The sequence below is a fragment of the Myiozetetes cayanensis genome, unplaced genomic scaffold, assembly GCF_022539395.1.
Source record: "Myiozetetes cayanensis isolate MyiCay16 unplaced genomic scaffold, myiCay2020 scf62, whole genome shotgun sequence".
In the NCBI taxonomy this organism is placed as follows: domain Eukaryota; kingdom Metazoa; phylum Chordata; class Aves; order Passeriformes; family Tyrannidae; genus Myiozetetes; species Myiozetetes cayanensis.
The window spans coordinates 109,287-124,244 of NW_026087876.1; the positions used below are offsets into that span (position 1 = coordinate 109,287).

The 14,958-nt window shown below is 51.5% G+C and overlaps 1 protein-coding gene across 1 annotated transcript in view; it reads right to left on the minus strand.

Moving 5' to 3' along the window:
- The window catches only part of OGDH (oxoglutarate dehydrogenase), a 31,275-nt gene that overhangs the window by 10,016 nt on the left and 6,301 nt on the right, over window positions 1-14,958 (minus strand). Inside the window, 4 exon segments of the mRNA XM_050337361.1 lie at window positions 1,015-1,130; window positions 3,544-3,588; window positions 7,539-7,629; window positions 11,225-11,413. Coding sequence (XP_050193318.1) covers window positions 1,015-1,130; window positions 3,544-3,588; window positions 7,539-7,629; window positions 11,225-11,413 — 441 coding nt within the window.

A 14,958-nucleotide genomic window follows, 5' to 3' on the forward strand; every position in this document is an offset into this window, starting at 1 on the left:
CAGGAGTTACTCATTTCCTCTTTATCCCTTCAGCCAAAGGGCCCTCCAATGTCAGCAGAGACACGGATCCTCATGCCCAGCAGGTGGAGGGCAGCACTGGGGACACCCCAGCTGCCAGCCCCACAACAGCCCTGCTTTAGGAGCCTTGTTTGAATTGTCTTCCCAGGAAAGGGGATGTTCCAGGATACTGCAAGGCAGCTTGGACCTGGCACAGGACCCAGCATCGAGATGTTTAATTTCCCTCCTCCCAGGGGCCCACAATCAGCCCCTCAAGTCCTTTTTATCCACTTCAGAGAAGAGATTTTCCCCCCTTGGTGGGAGCAGTCTTGGTGGGACCTGTGGGCAGTCCAAAATCCCACCTTAGAGGGCGGGGGAGAATCAGCAGAAAAACCTCCCAAAACACATGAAGGGCCTGTTCCTGCATCTGAACTAAGATGCTGGCACAGTTTTGCTTTTTCCAAGGTCAACGTGTCTCGGCAGAGACCATCTGAGCAGACTTGTGTGCCCGAGAGCCACCTGCGCTCAGTCCAGGCACAAGAGGGGATCAAATTTGGCAGGAAAAGGGAAACAGCTGCACAAGCTGGAAGCCCAGCCCCAGGGGTCTCAAACCTGTACCCTCTGAAGGATCCCCACACGGGACACCAGCACTGCTGCAGTGCCTGAAGAGGGGATCACTGGCCTCCAGCCTGCTTCTGTGCTTTCCCAGCACCAGCTACTGCTTCAAACTGGAAAGCACAGCTAGAGAGGTTTCCAAAAAGGCAATATCTAGTTGCCTGGGGTTTGCTCTATCTTGGGCAGACCAAGCAGGTTGCTGCAATGCAGCAGGAAGCTGGAGGTGATCAGAGCTGAGCAGGTAACTTGGGGTGGCTCCTGTGAGTGGAGCAAGAGCTGAGAAGCAGTTCCCAAAACTGAAAATCTTAAAATCTGAAGGTTGGCCCAGGACCTTCCAAAGGCAGCTGCTCTGCCCCACCCCAGGCTGCACACAGGTCTAGCACAGACTTCTGCTCTCCTCACCTCCAGCCGACGGATGATTTCCCGGAGCGGAAGAGCCGATTCATTTCCACCGATGAACGTGGTTGTGGGCAAGTGGAAAACCTTGTCGAGGTCAGATTCATCCAGCCCGTAAAAGCCTGCAGGATTTGTCACAGGTGGGACAAGCAAGAGAGAGAAGGAAGGAAGGGGGACCGGGACACCGTCACACGGGGACCGGGTGCATTAGGGAGAGGTGGGGAAGGGACAAAAGAAAGCAGCATAAAAAAAATAATAAGCATGAAGGAGGTTTATATGGATAAAAACCAAGCCGTAATTAAACAAAAAAACATTAAGCATAGAACAATGAATTATTATAGGAGGCACCGCAGGAAACGAACCACAAAGCGACGTATGTGCATGGAAATGGGCAATTAAAATTCAGGGTGAGTCAGGGAGCCCCAAGAACACAAAAAATACACCACAAATTTTAACAGAGGGGAGAGAAAAGAAACAGAGGAATTGAGGAGTCACCGAGCACACCGGAGGTGTCAGCATACGGTGGAAATTAAAAACGGAGGGTCAATGCAGAGAAGGAAACGGTTAAAACAGAGAAAACCCCATAGAAGAAGAGACAGAGGAGCAAGAAAGAAAAAAGACATCAGGGTTCTGATGGACTCTCCTGAATAGCTCAGCCTGGGAGCAAGACGGCCAGCAGCCCCTCAGGGGTTTGGCTGCCCAGGCATCCCCTCAACCCAATTAACAGCCTTAGAATTAGAGCTTTTGCCTAGCTGTGCTCAGTAAACCCCTTCCCTTTGGTGCTGGCAGTTGATGGTTCAGGGGTAGCTCCTCCTCAAAGCAAGGCAGCTGTGGGGAGCTGGGTTGGTCCTGGACAGGGGCCGAGCAGGGCTCAGAGCTGGAGGTTGGGATTCAGAGCTGAGCCCAAAGCCCTCGGAGGTGCCTCACCACCACTCATGATTGTCTTTGGGGAAACTGAGGCATGGAGAAGGAGGGACAGTGACCTCACTGAACCAATGTAGCAAGGCAGAAGCAGAGTCAGGAACTGGGGAGTCCCAGGACCCTTCTGAAGCAGGAGTTTGGATGAAAGAATGGACAAGCAGAGCTGCCCATGGCCTGTTCAGAGCCTCAGCACCTCCTTTGGGCTCCTGCTCATCGCTCCCAAACTCCCAATAAAGCCAAGTCCCAATCTGTCTCCTAACCCAGGGCAGGAGCTACAGAGGAGGCAGTTACCACCACTCCTCCCAGCGCCTTCCAAACCAGCCCAGGACCTCAGCTGGAGGCTCTTTTAGGGAGGGGATGGGGAACACCACCACCTCAACACTGTAGGGCAGTGTAAACCACCTTCCTCTGGGCAATGGGAGGCAAAAACTGGCCCCTCCTGAGCTGTCCCTCCTTGAACTTCAACTTAAAAGAGTCTATCATTGGCTGTCTGGTCAGGAATGGAGAATGAGCTTTAGACAGCCTGATCCCTGGAAGTGTTCAAGGCCACGTTGGACAGGGTTTGGAGCAACCTGATTGAGTGGAAGGAGTCCCTACCCATGGCAAGGACATTAAACTGGGTGGTCTTTAAGGCCCCTTCCAACCTAAACCAGTCTGTGATTCCACAATGACAGGGCTGGCCATGGCTTGTCCCTGCGTGGCCTTGAGGGGTGATGCCACAGGCAGGGAACACCCCAGCCAGCCTGGAGTGGATGTGTTCCTGGCTGTCACTGCTGTCCATCCCTGCCCTCACCACCCCTCTGGATACTGGATTCCCAGGGGAGGGAATGAAGCCAGCCCCCAGGAGCTCTGCTCCAGAGCCATGCCTGGGAGCACTGAATAAGGCAGGAGCTAAGGGTTTGTCCCCATGTCTCTGGGGCTTCTCTGTGGTTCCCATTCAAACAGAAATCCTGGAAAGAGGCAGCATTAGCAGGTAGCATCCCAGACAAACTGCCTGTTGGAAGTTTCAGGAAAGCCTCAGTAATTTGCTGAGGCTTCCAGTCCCACAGCACAGGGCTTTGGCTTGCTCTGCTTTGAAGACTCTTGGCACACTTGGGGGAGTATCAGATTTTACAAGGAATTTGCGTGGCTCTAAGTATCTTTGCTTCTGCTTTGCTGCAGCCTGCCAGCTCTTTGACAATGCTCAGTATTTACAGGCAGCAATACCATTGGATGGGGGAAAGGCAAGGGATAAGCTGCCAAATTTTCCCTGCAACAAAACCAGGAGAAGACAGCTTGGATTTTCATGAGCCTTGAACCAATCAGGGAGATTGAGGCCTCGTAAAATTAATGTTCACAACAAAATGTGTACTCTAGCAAGCCAGGCATGCAAACAGACAGCATAGAAAAGGCCAGCAAGGCTCTGAATTGAGCATTTCTATGGGCCAAGTGTCATTAACCATGCACCTACCTCAAGACTTTGAGAATGAATTCAAAATAAAACATGTCACAAAACTCTAGAGTGGTGGGAGATGGAGGAGGGGGGTCCACTTTACCGGCTCGGTTCCTCCCCAGAATAACCTATTCAAAGAGAGTCCTGCACTCCAGAGGGTTAAAGGCTCATTAATTGCATACCTCCTACTGTTAACACTCTCAGCCGCTCCTTGAACACTGCGAGGTCTGGGGGAGCAGGGAGGGGAGTGCAGAAAGGGAGAAGATAGAGAGATGCAGTCAAAGTTAGTAAAAAAACCCTGGAACTGTGAAAGCTAGTCATAGAAAGCACAAGTAAAAAAAATATAGTATTTAAAATACAGTCAAAACCCATCAGAGGTAAAACGGCTGGAATGGAGGATGACTACACACTAGGTGGAAAAGAAATCCTAGCGGGAAGTCTGACAAGAGGAGGGAAGAGGAGGGAAGAGCAAGAGGAGAAGGGAGGCATCAGACACTGGGGAGCAGTTGAGCTGCATGGTTTGAGATCTCTCACGTGCACAGCTTGAGAGGAGAGAGGGATGGCCTGGCACGGTGTCTTCACCTGCCACAACCAAAAGGACGTGTCCTGCCAAGCTGCATGGCGGGGAGCACGACCCTCTGCGGAGCAGGGAGCTGCCTCCCACCACCACCTGCTCCAGAGGGTTTGGAGGGTTTTCTCTGCTCGTGCTACTGGGAGGATTTCAAGGCCACCTAAAGGAGACAACAGCACTGCCTTTGCAGAGAGGAGGAGGATCAGGCTGGTTAATAAGGGGGACGGTGCTGGGGCAGGCGTGCACAGATGTCTCTCCTGGAGCACCAGCACGCCGAAGCAGCAGGCAAGCGTGCGGCACCAGAGCTGCCCACCCGGCTAGGTTAGGCGACCCAAGTGCCTCAATCTCACCTGAGTTACAAGAAAGGCCTTGGAAACACTTCTCCTTTGAGTCAGCGGGAAAAAATCAGACATTTCCCCAAAGTGGGGAAAGGGAAGGTGAGCACTCCCAGTCCAGCCCCTGCAGGGACTTGCCTGGCTCATCCTGAACTGGAGGAGGATTTCCATCAATTCCCCTTGGCATGAGGCAGAGGCAGCTGCCTTCCATGGGGAGAGAGGCAGACAGACAGACACTTAGACACACACAGCCGTCCACACACCACCAGATTTCAGCGTGCTAAGGTAGTATTTCTTTCAGGGAGTCATACTGGGTTCTGGTAGTCATCCTGTCCTTGTTTTACACACTTACCATGCCAGACCAGCTGCACTGGAAGACCAGGATGAGATTACTTTGGTTTTTAAAGAGAAGAGACAAGAGAAAGGGAAATTTGGTGGCTCCAGCCCCACCAGTCCTCGGACTGAGTAGCCCTGGGAGGGTTTCTCCCCCCTGACATTTTCTCCAAAGCTCGCACTGCTTGATCCAAAGAGAGCTTCCAAACTAGAACCAAACCAGTTGCTAAACAAAAGGCAATTGAGAAGAGAGATCAATTTCCAAGATTAACCATCCAACTCCTTTGAATCGCAGCACTGCCATAGTTTAAACTGCTGGCAGGAGAGCTCTCACCACAAAAGCTGACCTTTAAAGGACTTCTGCTTAGAAAAAGGAAACAAGATTGTTTCCAAGTTTTAAAACCACTCCTGTTATTAACTGCTCTGTCAAGTGTTAAGAAACATTCTTTCAAAGCAAAAAAAGCCAGCAGGATCTGCTTAGAAATTGGCTTTCTCTGCCACACGCAGGCAACACCCAACCTTAGGCTCAGCTGCAGCTCCACGCCGAGCACTGTCACAACTTCCTTCCCCTCTTTCTGAGCACCATTTGCAAAGTATGTTTGTCCAGTTGTAGTTAAGACTGACCAGATGAGATTTTCCAGGATAAGAATACCAGGGGAAAATCTACTCAGTATAAATAATAGTTACAGCAAGTTAAAAGAAAAGTCCTTTTGATGAGATCTAGCCAGCTGAGTCTGGGATCCTACCATGGGGCACAACCCCGGTGTGAGCTGGCTGCTGCCACCACTACATCTTGTTCCCAGGGCTCTTTATTTCCTCCCAATTCATGTATTCCTGGGAATTTAATCAAGACCAGAAACCACAATGACAGGTATCCTACTATAAAGGCCACAAAGCAACAGAGGTTAAGCTTTAGGGCAGAGATGCCATACTGAGGTTCCTTCCAGCTGACGCCTGAGATCAGCCATGCCTGAACGTTTCCCACCAAGGCAAGCCACGGTGGGACACACTGCTTGGCTCATGGCCACTCACCCTGGAGAGGCAGGAAAAACTGTGGCTGCCCCATCCCCAGAAGTGTTCAAGGCCAAGATGGACAAGGCTTCAAGCAACCTGGTCGAGTGGAAGGTGTCCCTGCCCATGGCAGGGGGCTTGGATCTAGGTGGCCTCCAAAGATCCCTTCCAACCCAGACCACTTTATGAGTCTACAACTTCCTGAGGAGCACAGTAACTCTGCTCCCCACACCCAGCTCCCCTTCCTGCCGAGGAACAGCTGTAACTGCCACCACTTGCAGCTGACTGGCTCTGGGTTTCATGTAGACCCTGCTCTACTCTCAAAAGAGAACATATCCACCAGGCACAGAACTTCAGGATTCTCCTCTCCTGTTCTGCTTCAGAAGAACTGTAGTGCCCAAAGCAGAGGCCAAAAACCCTGAAATGGAAAAGTCTTTCCTCACCCTCTCCTCCTCCCAGCAGAGTGGCTTCAGGATCACCTAAAAAGTCTCCCTGTTTCCCCCTCAGTGCTGACTACAAGCACTTGTGTCTTCTCTCACACCTGGGTTCACAGCCATCCTGTTCCCACCTCCTGCCATCAAAATATCTCAGGCACAGGACTTGCTCCAAGCTGGATCTGGACATCTCCTCAAGTACAGCCAGGACTTGGTCCTCTGGAAAAACATGTCAGAGTCCAGACTGTGGGATGAAGCAGCTTCTTCATCATCCAATGAACTGGTCCAACCAAAACCTACTCCTTCCCTACTGCTCCCAGTACTCGTAATCCTGTTGGAAGGTCCAGCAGGTCCAGGGCTGGTGTCCCTGTGCTGGCAACTGAATAAGGAATCAAGGTGGTTTACATGCACCGTGCTCTATGATCAGTTTTGGTTGGCAAGGTTAGTAATCATCACTGCTGCTCTACTCTACGTTAGGAGCATGAGCATGCCTCTGGAGCACTCGGAGTGCCAGGGAACCACCCTGGGAAGCACCAGTGAGGGGACAGAGTTCAGCAGCTTCATCCTGGCTAGGAGAAAGGCAGCAAACTACAGAGATCAGCTCTAAAGTACGTGGAGCAGTGCTGGGTTTAAAGACTTTCAGATTAGGATTTCAAGTCCTGGGCACCACACACACTTCAGTACAACACTCATGCATCACTCACTCGAAGGCATTGGGATTTCCACCTCTCAACGCAGATGGAAACGCATCCCAAAGCTTCCTTGTTATGATCACCAGAAAGAACTCATAGCTCAGTCTTGGAAAAAGGGCAGTTAAGGGAATTACAGATGCTGGGGCAAGCTGGGCACACAGGGGGGCAGAGACAGCCACTCAGCCCTGCAGAGATGAACCCAGCCTGTTCACCCGCAGTTCTAAGGGTCCCCAAGAGCAGCAAGAGGAGCCAAGAGAACAGAACTCCAGCTCTCACCAACAAAAATCTTCTCTGAGCTTTGCATTTCCAGAAGATGCAATTGCTTCCAGCCCTGGGATAGTGAGTTCAGTGACATCACTGACTGGCACCGGTTGGAGAAGAAACATGAGCCGAGCACTGGGGTGACAGACGGAGGGTGGCAGGACTGCACTGCTGCCACCAGCAGCTACAATTTTCGAGTGATCATTACTAAGGAAACTTCAGACCCTTCCCCCCTGACCAGTGAAGCGATCTACCTATGAAGCTGTGAAAGAGAGAGGAGCTCAAGCAATGCAGCACTAACTGCTCTCAAAGCCCTCACCCAGTTTGTCTGTGGATGTGACAATATCGGCTGGAAGGGAGGAGTCCAGATCTGCATCCAAGATGCCCAGTGGGTCGAGTTGTGCTACATGATGCCCTCGAATCTATGAAATGCGCCAGGAATGGAAAGGAGAACAGGAACCAAAAGGGAGAGAAAAACAAAAGAGGGAAGGGGTAAAAAAGTTAAATTACATTAGAATTAATTTGCAGAGTAATTCTCACCGACGTTTGGAGAAACAGTTACTGGTGCATCATCAAAATTTACACAACTAATGCCGAGAGGATCAAGCTTTGCAATGTGGTGACCCCTGACCTGGAAGCAACAACACAGATTAGTCATTAAAACAAGTTAGTAGAAAACACATTCCTTTAAAAAAAAAAAAAAGTTAAAAAAACATTATGTACAAGTTTCCCTCTTTACATTTTCTGCAGAGCCACCCCAATTCTAGCTCGAGCTGAAGCCTGCAGAAGTTGGGTTTACTGTCACCTACAGAACGTAGGTGAGTGCCAGCAGCCACCAGGACTCTTCTGTTCTGCTCAGGTTTGAGGGGTAGGCAGGGGGATGGCAAACTCCTTCACAGCAGAGACCTTCCAGGATTAGGGTCCAAGGGTCTCCTGACACTTTCCCAGTGTCCAACCTGAGCAGCTCCTCTCTACAAATACAGTAACTCCACATCAGTGGTCTCCTAAGTGTCAGAGACACGTGAAGACGCAGCTTGCTCAGAGAAGCTGTGGCTGCCCCATCCCTGGAAGTGCTCAAGACCAGGTAGGAGAGAGCTTGGAGCAACCTGGAACACTGCCTGTGGCAGAGGGGCAGCAGGGTACAATGAGATGAGCTTTAAGGGCCCTTCCAATCCAAACCATTCCGGGATTCTACGAATTTTCCAGATTTTGACAGATTTAGGTGTTTTCCTGTCGATATGGTAGAGAAAACAGGCATTGCCACCAGCATCAGTAGTTCCTGAAAGGCCAAGCAATGTGCCTGAGGAACATCTGCCCAGATGTGCAGCAGCTGGCAGTATTCCTCTGGAGAGAAGAGCCACAGCAGCACTCAGTGCTGTCATGTGAAGGGACAGGAGCAGCAATACCAAAGAGCCTGCACGCCAGCGCAGTCCTGACAGCTCCTGAGGCAGCACTCAGGCCAGGAGTCCCCGTGCTGGGTCTGAATCCACTCTGGGAGCCACAGAGGACGGGAGGGGCTGAGGAGTTTCGGGTTTTTGCTTCCACTGGAGTAGGCACCCATGGAGGGATCCCAGCACATCTGACTGGGCAAACTCAGGTCACCTTGGTGACCAGTACTCTCCGACTGGTGAGCCACAGATTACTCCTTGACAGCCTCAGGCTTGGTGATGCTGGGACTGGGGCAGGAAACACAACTGCTGTGGTACAGGGTGTGGAGCCTTTCTTACACTGGGGAAGTGTACACTGGCCATCAAATCTGCTGCCACTTAGGAAAAGTACTCGGATACAAGGGAATTGCTAAACCTCTTGTTCAAACCAGACACGCTGATCTGACATTATTTACCAGAAGGCATTCCTTTCCAGAGGGGGATTTTAGCACATGATTTTTGTGGTTTTATCAGCCAAGGAGTCTGAAATCAGCCATCAGTACTAAGGCGAACTGTAAAGAAAGCACTGTTCCCTCCCTGATCTCTGCAGGGCCATGTGACACCGTGCCCCCGAGCACTGGTAGCCACAGGAAAGCTTCTCTGGGCCAGCTGTGTCTGAAAACTATTTGCCTGTCCATCTTGCAGCAAAGTGCAAGGGAGAGCCCATCACGCAGCAGTCAGCAGGATGCAAGGTCACCATGCTGCTCCTCACGTCCAGGATGCTCCCACCGGGACCAGGAAGCCCCCTAGTCCAGCAAACAGTTTCGAGCTGGGGACACCTGTTGGCTTTGAGGTCATCTCAGCAGTTTGCAGGTACACAAAAAGCCCTCAAATTGGTGTGGCAGCAAAGAGAACACCTCTTCACCCACAGAAGCCATGCTGCTTGTCTGTGTCCACGTGCAATGCAAGTCAAAAAAAAGGAACAACAAGAAAGATGCTCTGGGAGCCCGAGCCCCTCTGCTCTGGAGCCAGGCTGGGAGAGCTGGGGGGTTCACCTGGAGAGAAAAAGGCTCCAGGGACACCTCAGAGCTCCTTCCAGGGTCTAAAGGGGCTGCAGGAGAGCTGGAGAAGGACTGAGGACAAGGGCTGGAGGGACAGGACAAGGGGGAATGGCTTCCCACTGCTAAAGGGCAGGGTTAGGTGGGATATTGGGAAGAAATTCCTCCCTGTGAGGGTGGGGAGGCCCTGGCACAGGTTGTCCAAGAAGCTGTGGCTGCCTCATCCCTGGAAGTGTTCAAGGCCAGGTTGGACAGAGCTTGTAGCAACCTGGAAGGTCTAGTGGAAGGTGTCCCTGCCCATGGCATGGAGCTTGGAACTGGATGGTCTGTAGGGCTCCTTCCAACCCAAAGCACTCTACTACTCAAAATTAATAATGACTTGGGCATGGAAACACAGATACAATTAAGGAGCCATCACTGATGCCAAAGCAGAGTAGTCATTGCTGACCCATAATTACAGGGACAGTCCAGCTCAATCCAATTAAGAAATTAATTTTGTGGTGTTTTAAGCAGGTTACATATCACAGGCAGGGTTTCCTTCACCGTCCTACACTTCCATACCTCCATATGCTGTCCTGAACCTCCCCACCTGGACAACTCACCACAGCTACAGCCCTACTGTGACACCAGGGCAGGAAGGGAGGCAGATTTCTCACTACAGACAGCTCAGAAAAATACATCCAAGAGCCATCACCTCCCAGCGCTGCCATTCAGAGCCTGAAGAAGAGATGGGAATACTGAAGAGATTATGGATTTTGTATTCAAATTGTTGACAATGAAGCTTCTGCTTCCAGCTATATGATGTGTTGAACACATCACCATGTGTTCAAACTTGACATCTGCCCACTTGCTCCACTGGCAGCAGCTGCCTCAGAGCTGACAAGGTGGTCATCTCCCATGGAACCAGCTGTACAGGTCCTTACAAACAGGTCCCAGCGCTGACACCGGCACTGCAGCTGCAGAGGCAGGCAGGGCAGGGGCAGTATCTTGGAGCCAGAGAGCAGGGCCAAGGCTGGGCAGACCTTTGGACTTGCCCAGTGCTGCAGTTCCTGCCTTAACTCATGGCATTTTATCTTGGATTTTCCCTATACCTGAGCAGAAACACAATGTACAGCAAGTCCTCCGTCACAGGAACAGGTGAGAAGCTCACTTGCACAGCACAGCAGCTGGGTTCGTTAACATCTCACCACAGAGCCAATTAGAGCCCCCAGACTTGGCAAACCAGAGCATAAACAAAGGTGAAAGGATGACACAGATGTAGAAATACATCTAAATGTTCTCCCGAGTAAAAATACTTGCTGGCCTTCCACCAGCCAGAGGATGTTTCCTTCCTGCTTCAAACTCATTCCTCCCAGAAGACTGACTTGGGCAGCATTTGGTCTGAGCTGCAGCCCACCAGCATCACTGGCCTCTTCCAGACTGCAAATCACATGGGAACGTTCCCTGAACTTTTATATTAGCACATCAGAAGTTCTCTCAGCAACATGAGGGAAGCAGGATGGGTGTCCCATGTCACTGCTGAGCATGGCAGCCCACGGCACAGGAGCAACATTCCAAAGGCCAGCAAACCACCCTTTGTGAAGAAGACCTCCCCCTCCCTACCACCCTGTTTGGATGACAATAGCTTAAATCTTCCTATTGTCCAGCAAAGCATCAGCTAAGCTTCTGCCTAAACAGATCAGCAGCTGCTATTCCAAACCAGGCAGCTCAGCCCACATCCTGCATGCTCTCCACGCAAAACACATGCACCTACCTCAGCCACCTGTAGGACACGACCCTCCTCAGTACAGAGTCCCCTTACCTGATATGCCCTGATGAGAGACTGCACTGCAAGATGGTCCTCCACCAGTTTATCCACGTTGGGCTGTGCCTGAACCATGAACTGGGCTTGGGACAGGGTGGAAAGGCTGGTACTCAGTGGAGGGGGGCTTTGGTAAGCGGTGCCTGGAGCAGCTCCGGCATTGGCGTTGCGAAAGAAGATGTCCCATGACTAGGAAAAGGAAAAAAAGAGAAGCAACAGGGTCACCACCTGCAGCCCGAGCACTCCAGGTCACAGAGGCCTCGGCTCTGCTGCCCAAGCACAGAACAGAGTGGGCTCCTCCCCTGCACCTCAGCTCCACGCAGCCACTGCTGAAGGCACCCACCCGCCTTGCACAGAAGAGCACTAAGGCTCTCCCACTACTCCAGGTACACCATTATCCCACTTCTCATCCATCTGGATTGTTTCTTTTGCCACGAGGCTGTCCCCAAAGCCCCTCCTCCCTCAACAGCAGTGCCAAGGACAGGACACAGCGATACCCCATCCCCTGCCTCGGCTCTCAGAACTGCTGCTCGGAGACACAAGCCCCAGCTTGGACTTCCAGTTCGTTTCCTTCTCCCCAGGGGAAACCACTGCCCTCTAAGTAACCCCAGTATTTTCTGAAAAACATTTTTGCCCTATAATCAAATACACCTCTTCCTATTTTCCATGGTCTGAATGGCCTGAGACCTAAATCCTAGCATGAGCTGTGTTGTCCAGCACTCAACCAGTAATGTTTTCCTTTTTCTGTCCCCTCTTCAATTTTTCCCCATCCTTTTGGCGACACCCAGGCCAGCATTATGCAGGTACTCCCATGCAGCTCTCCTGTGCCCAGAGCAAGGAAGCTGTCACCTCTGCTCCTGTTCTCTCTGCAGATGGGCATGTCTAGGTGCTAAGAAAACAAATCAAAACCCGTAAAAAAGCCCTTCACAGATCTGGTGTAACTGTCATACTTTTCCAGCACTGCCTAAAAAACCCAGAAGCGTCCCAGGCCAAACCCGAGCTAACTTGTCTCCTTGGAGAGCAAGCAGTGGACCTGAGGAAGGGGAGAGCCCAGCTGAACAAAGTCCAAGCTACATCCTCCCGTCACGCTCACACCCTGGTCCCACGTGCACTGAGCGATGGCAAAGGACAAGGGCACGGTGGGGCACTGGCTGTGTGCCAGCACAAACCCGGATTCCCAGGTGGAGCAAACAAATCCCCTGCAATCTGCAAGCTGGTTTTAGCCCAAGGGTCTCTCCACCGGCCGTGGGCTTGGCACCCTGCACCTTAGAGAGCGCAAACCCAGCCTTGGTGATTGTAGACAGGCAAAGTGTTGCCCAGCCATCCCCAGAGTGTTTAAACCAAGTGGAAAAGTACCCTGAAAGCAGCTCCAGGTGTTGTTTGGGGCAGAAAAAACAGGTTTTGCCCCCTGGAAGCAGGGTGAAAAGGACTGAAAACGTCCCCTTTGCCAGAGGAGCCCCAGCTCAGCCATCCCTGGAGTTACTCCGGTTGCAGAGTCCATCACATGCCCCAGGAAAGTGTTTCCAGCCCCGATTTGCCCAAACACCCCATCACATGACTGCACAAGGTGAATAAATTTAGAAACAGGTCATGCTGAAAGAACATAAATAAAATCTGGAACATTTTGGCACTCTTAACTGATAAACAATTACTCCCCTAAAGGCAAAAAAAAAAAAAAGGAAAGGCAGAAAACACTCAACCCCATTTCAACTGCTAAAGGAAATTTCAGGGGCAAAAGAGGGAGAGCAACTTTCTGTTTCATCCCTGCTCTTCTCTTTCTCAGGCTCAGAGAGCTCCTGGGTGCTCTAGAAGACATCAGCTCCTGCAAGCAGAGGGACAAGCACCAGGGATGGGCTCCATGCCCTTGGGATGGGGAGGAACCTGGCTGGCTGCTTTGCTCAGTGGTTTAAGGTTTTAATGTAATGGAAAATAAAGACAGGTAAGAGAAAGGGAGACCCTGCCAGCCCAAGAGGGGGCCGAGGACAGGGAAGGAGCCAGGGGTGTTGCCTTTATGAATCTCCTCCCATCTGCCATTCCTCAATATCAACCTCTCAGAGTTGCAATTTGCTTCTGTTTTGAAAGAAAAAGTTCACTTTAAGCTCTGCAAACAAGGTGTGGCAGTGGCTGAGTCAGCTCAGGCACTTTCACTTAATGCTTTATTGCCCTTCAGAATGATGGCTGAATGGTACAGGGAGGACTGGAGCCCTGATAAGTGCTATAAAAATGTCAGCTCTCAACCTGCTGATGTCATTTCAAATTCAAGAGTATCCAAGGTCCACCCTGCAGGTTTGAGGGGAGCACAAAGGTGCCTCTGGAGCTCATGTCTCCCATGGGAGAGGCTAAACAGCCCCATCAGTTACCCTGCTTTATCATGAGAAGAACTTTGCCTTAATCTGGCACTTGCCAAAGTTAACAGCAATAATAAACTCATGGGGTTATTTCCCTCTGAATTCTCTGTGCCCGCAGCAGCTCCTCTGGCTCTTATACCCTTGTATAGACACATACACATACAGAGCACGAGATATATACACATATTTTGGGTACAAGAGCTCAGATTCATGGCATTTTTACAGTTCCACAGCCACAGCATAAGGCATTAGCCTGGACAGGCTTCCTGGTGCCCCTCCATGCACTGGCAAAGAGGGCTGGATGAGCCAGCTGTCTGCCACATACCATGACAGTTCAGCCTTTAGAGGGATCCTGAGCTCAGCTCTGGGAGCAGACCTCAGTGCAGGCTCCTCTGCTGGGAACAGCCTCAAACCAGCTCACCAAGGCAAACCAGCACCTTCCACCAGACTCAGCTCCTGGAAGAGGCTCAGACCACCCCATCCCAGCCTCTGCCAGCTCGGAGCTCAGGCACCCACGGCAAGGGGAGAGAGCTCCCACGAGCTGCGAGCACCACGGACCAGGCTGTGGGTGCTCCGGGCTGGGAGGTGCGTGAGGTTCACACAGCCTCCACCTGCTCAGGCTGCTCCCTGCTCCTTCCCCCGCCACAGCCTCCAGAAGCACCAACCCTGCTCAGCACAGTCTGCAAGCCCAGCAGAGAGAAGAGGAGGAACATCAGAGCTTAAAGCTGGAGGAGGAGGAGCCTGAACCAAATTTAAGGCTGGTAACCTTTGCTGAGAGCTGGCGGTCAAGCAGCACCTGATGGGTCTGTGCTCTGCACATCACCAGGTCCCTTATCAAGGCAGACAAGGACCTTCAGTGTTCCACAGTGCAATCAGGTCATCAAACCCCCTTCAATTTAAAACCCCAAACACTGGCACTTTAAGGAGTCCATGTTAAGGCCCATTTGATGTACAGACCTACGGGGAGAGCTGTGTTCATCTCCCACGGTTCAACCCAAAGTTTGGGGCTGCTGCTTAGGCAGGCTGCACCTGCCCCAGGTGTATGCAGGTACCACCCACCTGCAGTCACAGCTCTCTGGATGTCTCTCCTGAAGCACCCATGGCATTGCTCAGGGTACTGGGGAGATGGTGCAGGCTGTGTCAAATACCCAAACTGGCCAAACTGGGGGCAGGAGGGTGTCCCCACTCCCTGACAGCACCAACCCTGTGGCAGCCCACCAGCACCCATCCCCCATGCCCTCCCATCCTCTTTCTCCAGCCCTGCTCATATTTTTATTATTCTACTGTTGCTATAATCTAACTCTACTCATCAGACTTGGAAACTGGAGTTGAAGGACTGCACACAGAAAATCTCCTAAAATAACCTTATTTTTTACCTTCCCTGTT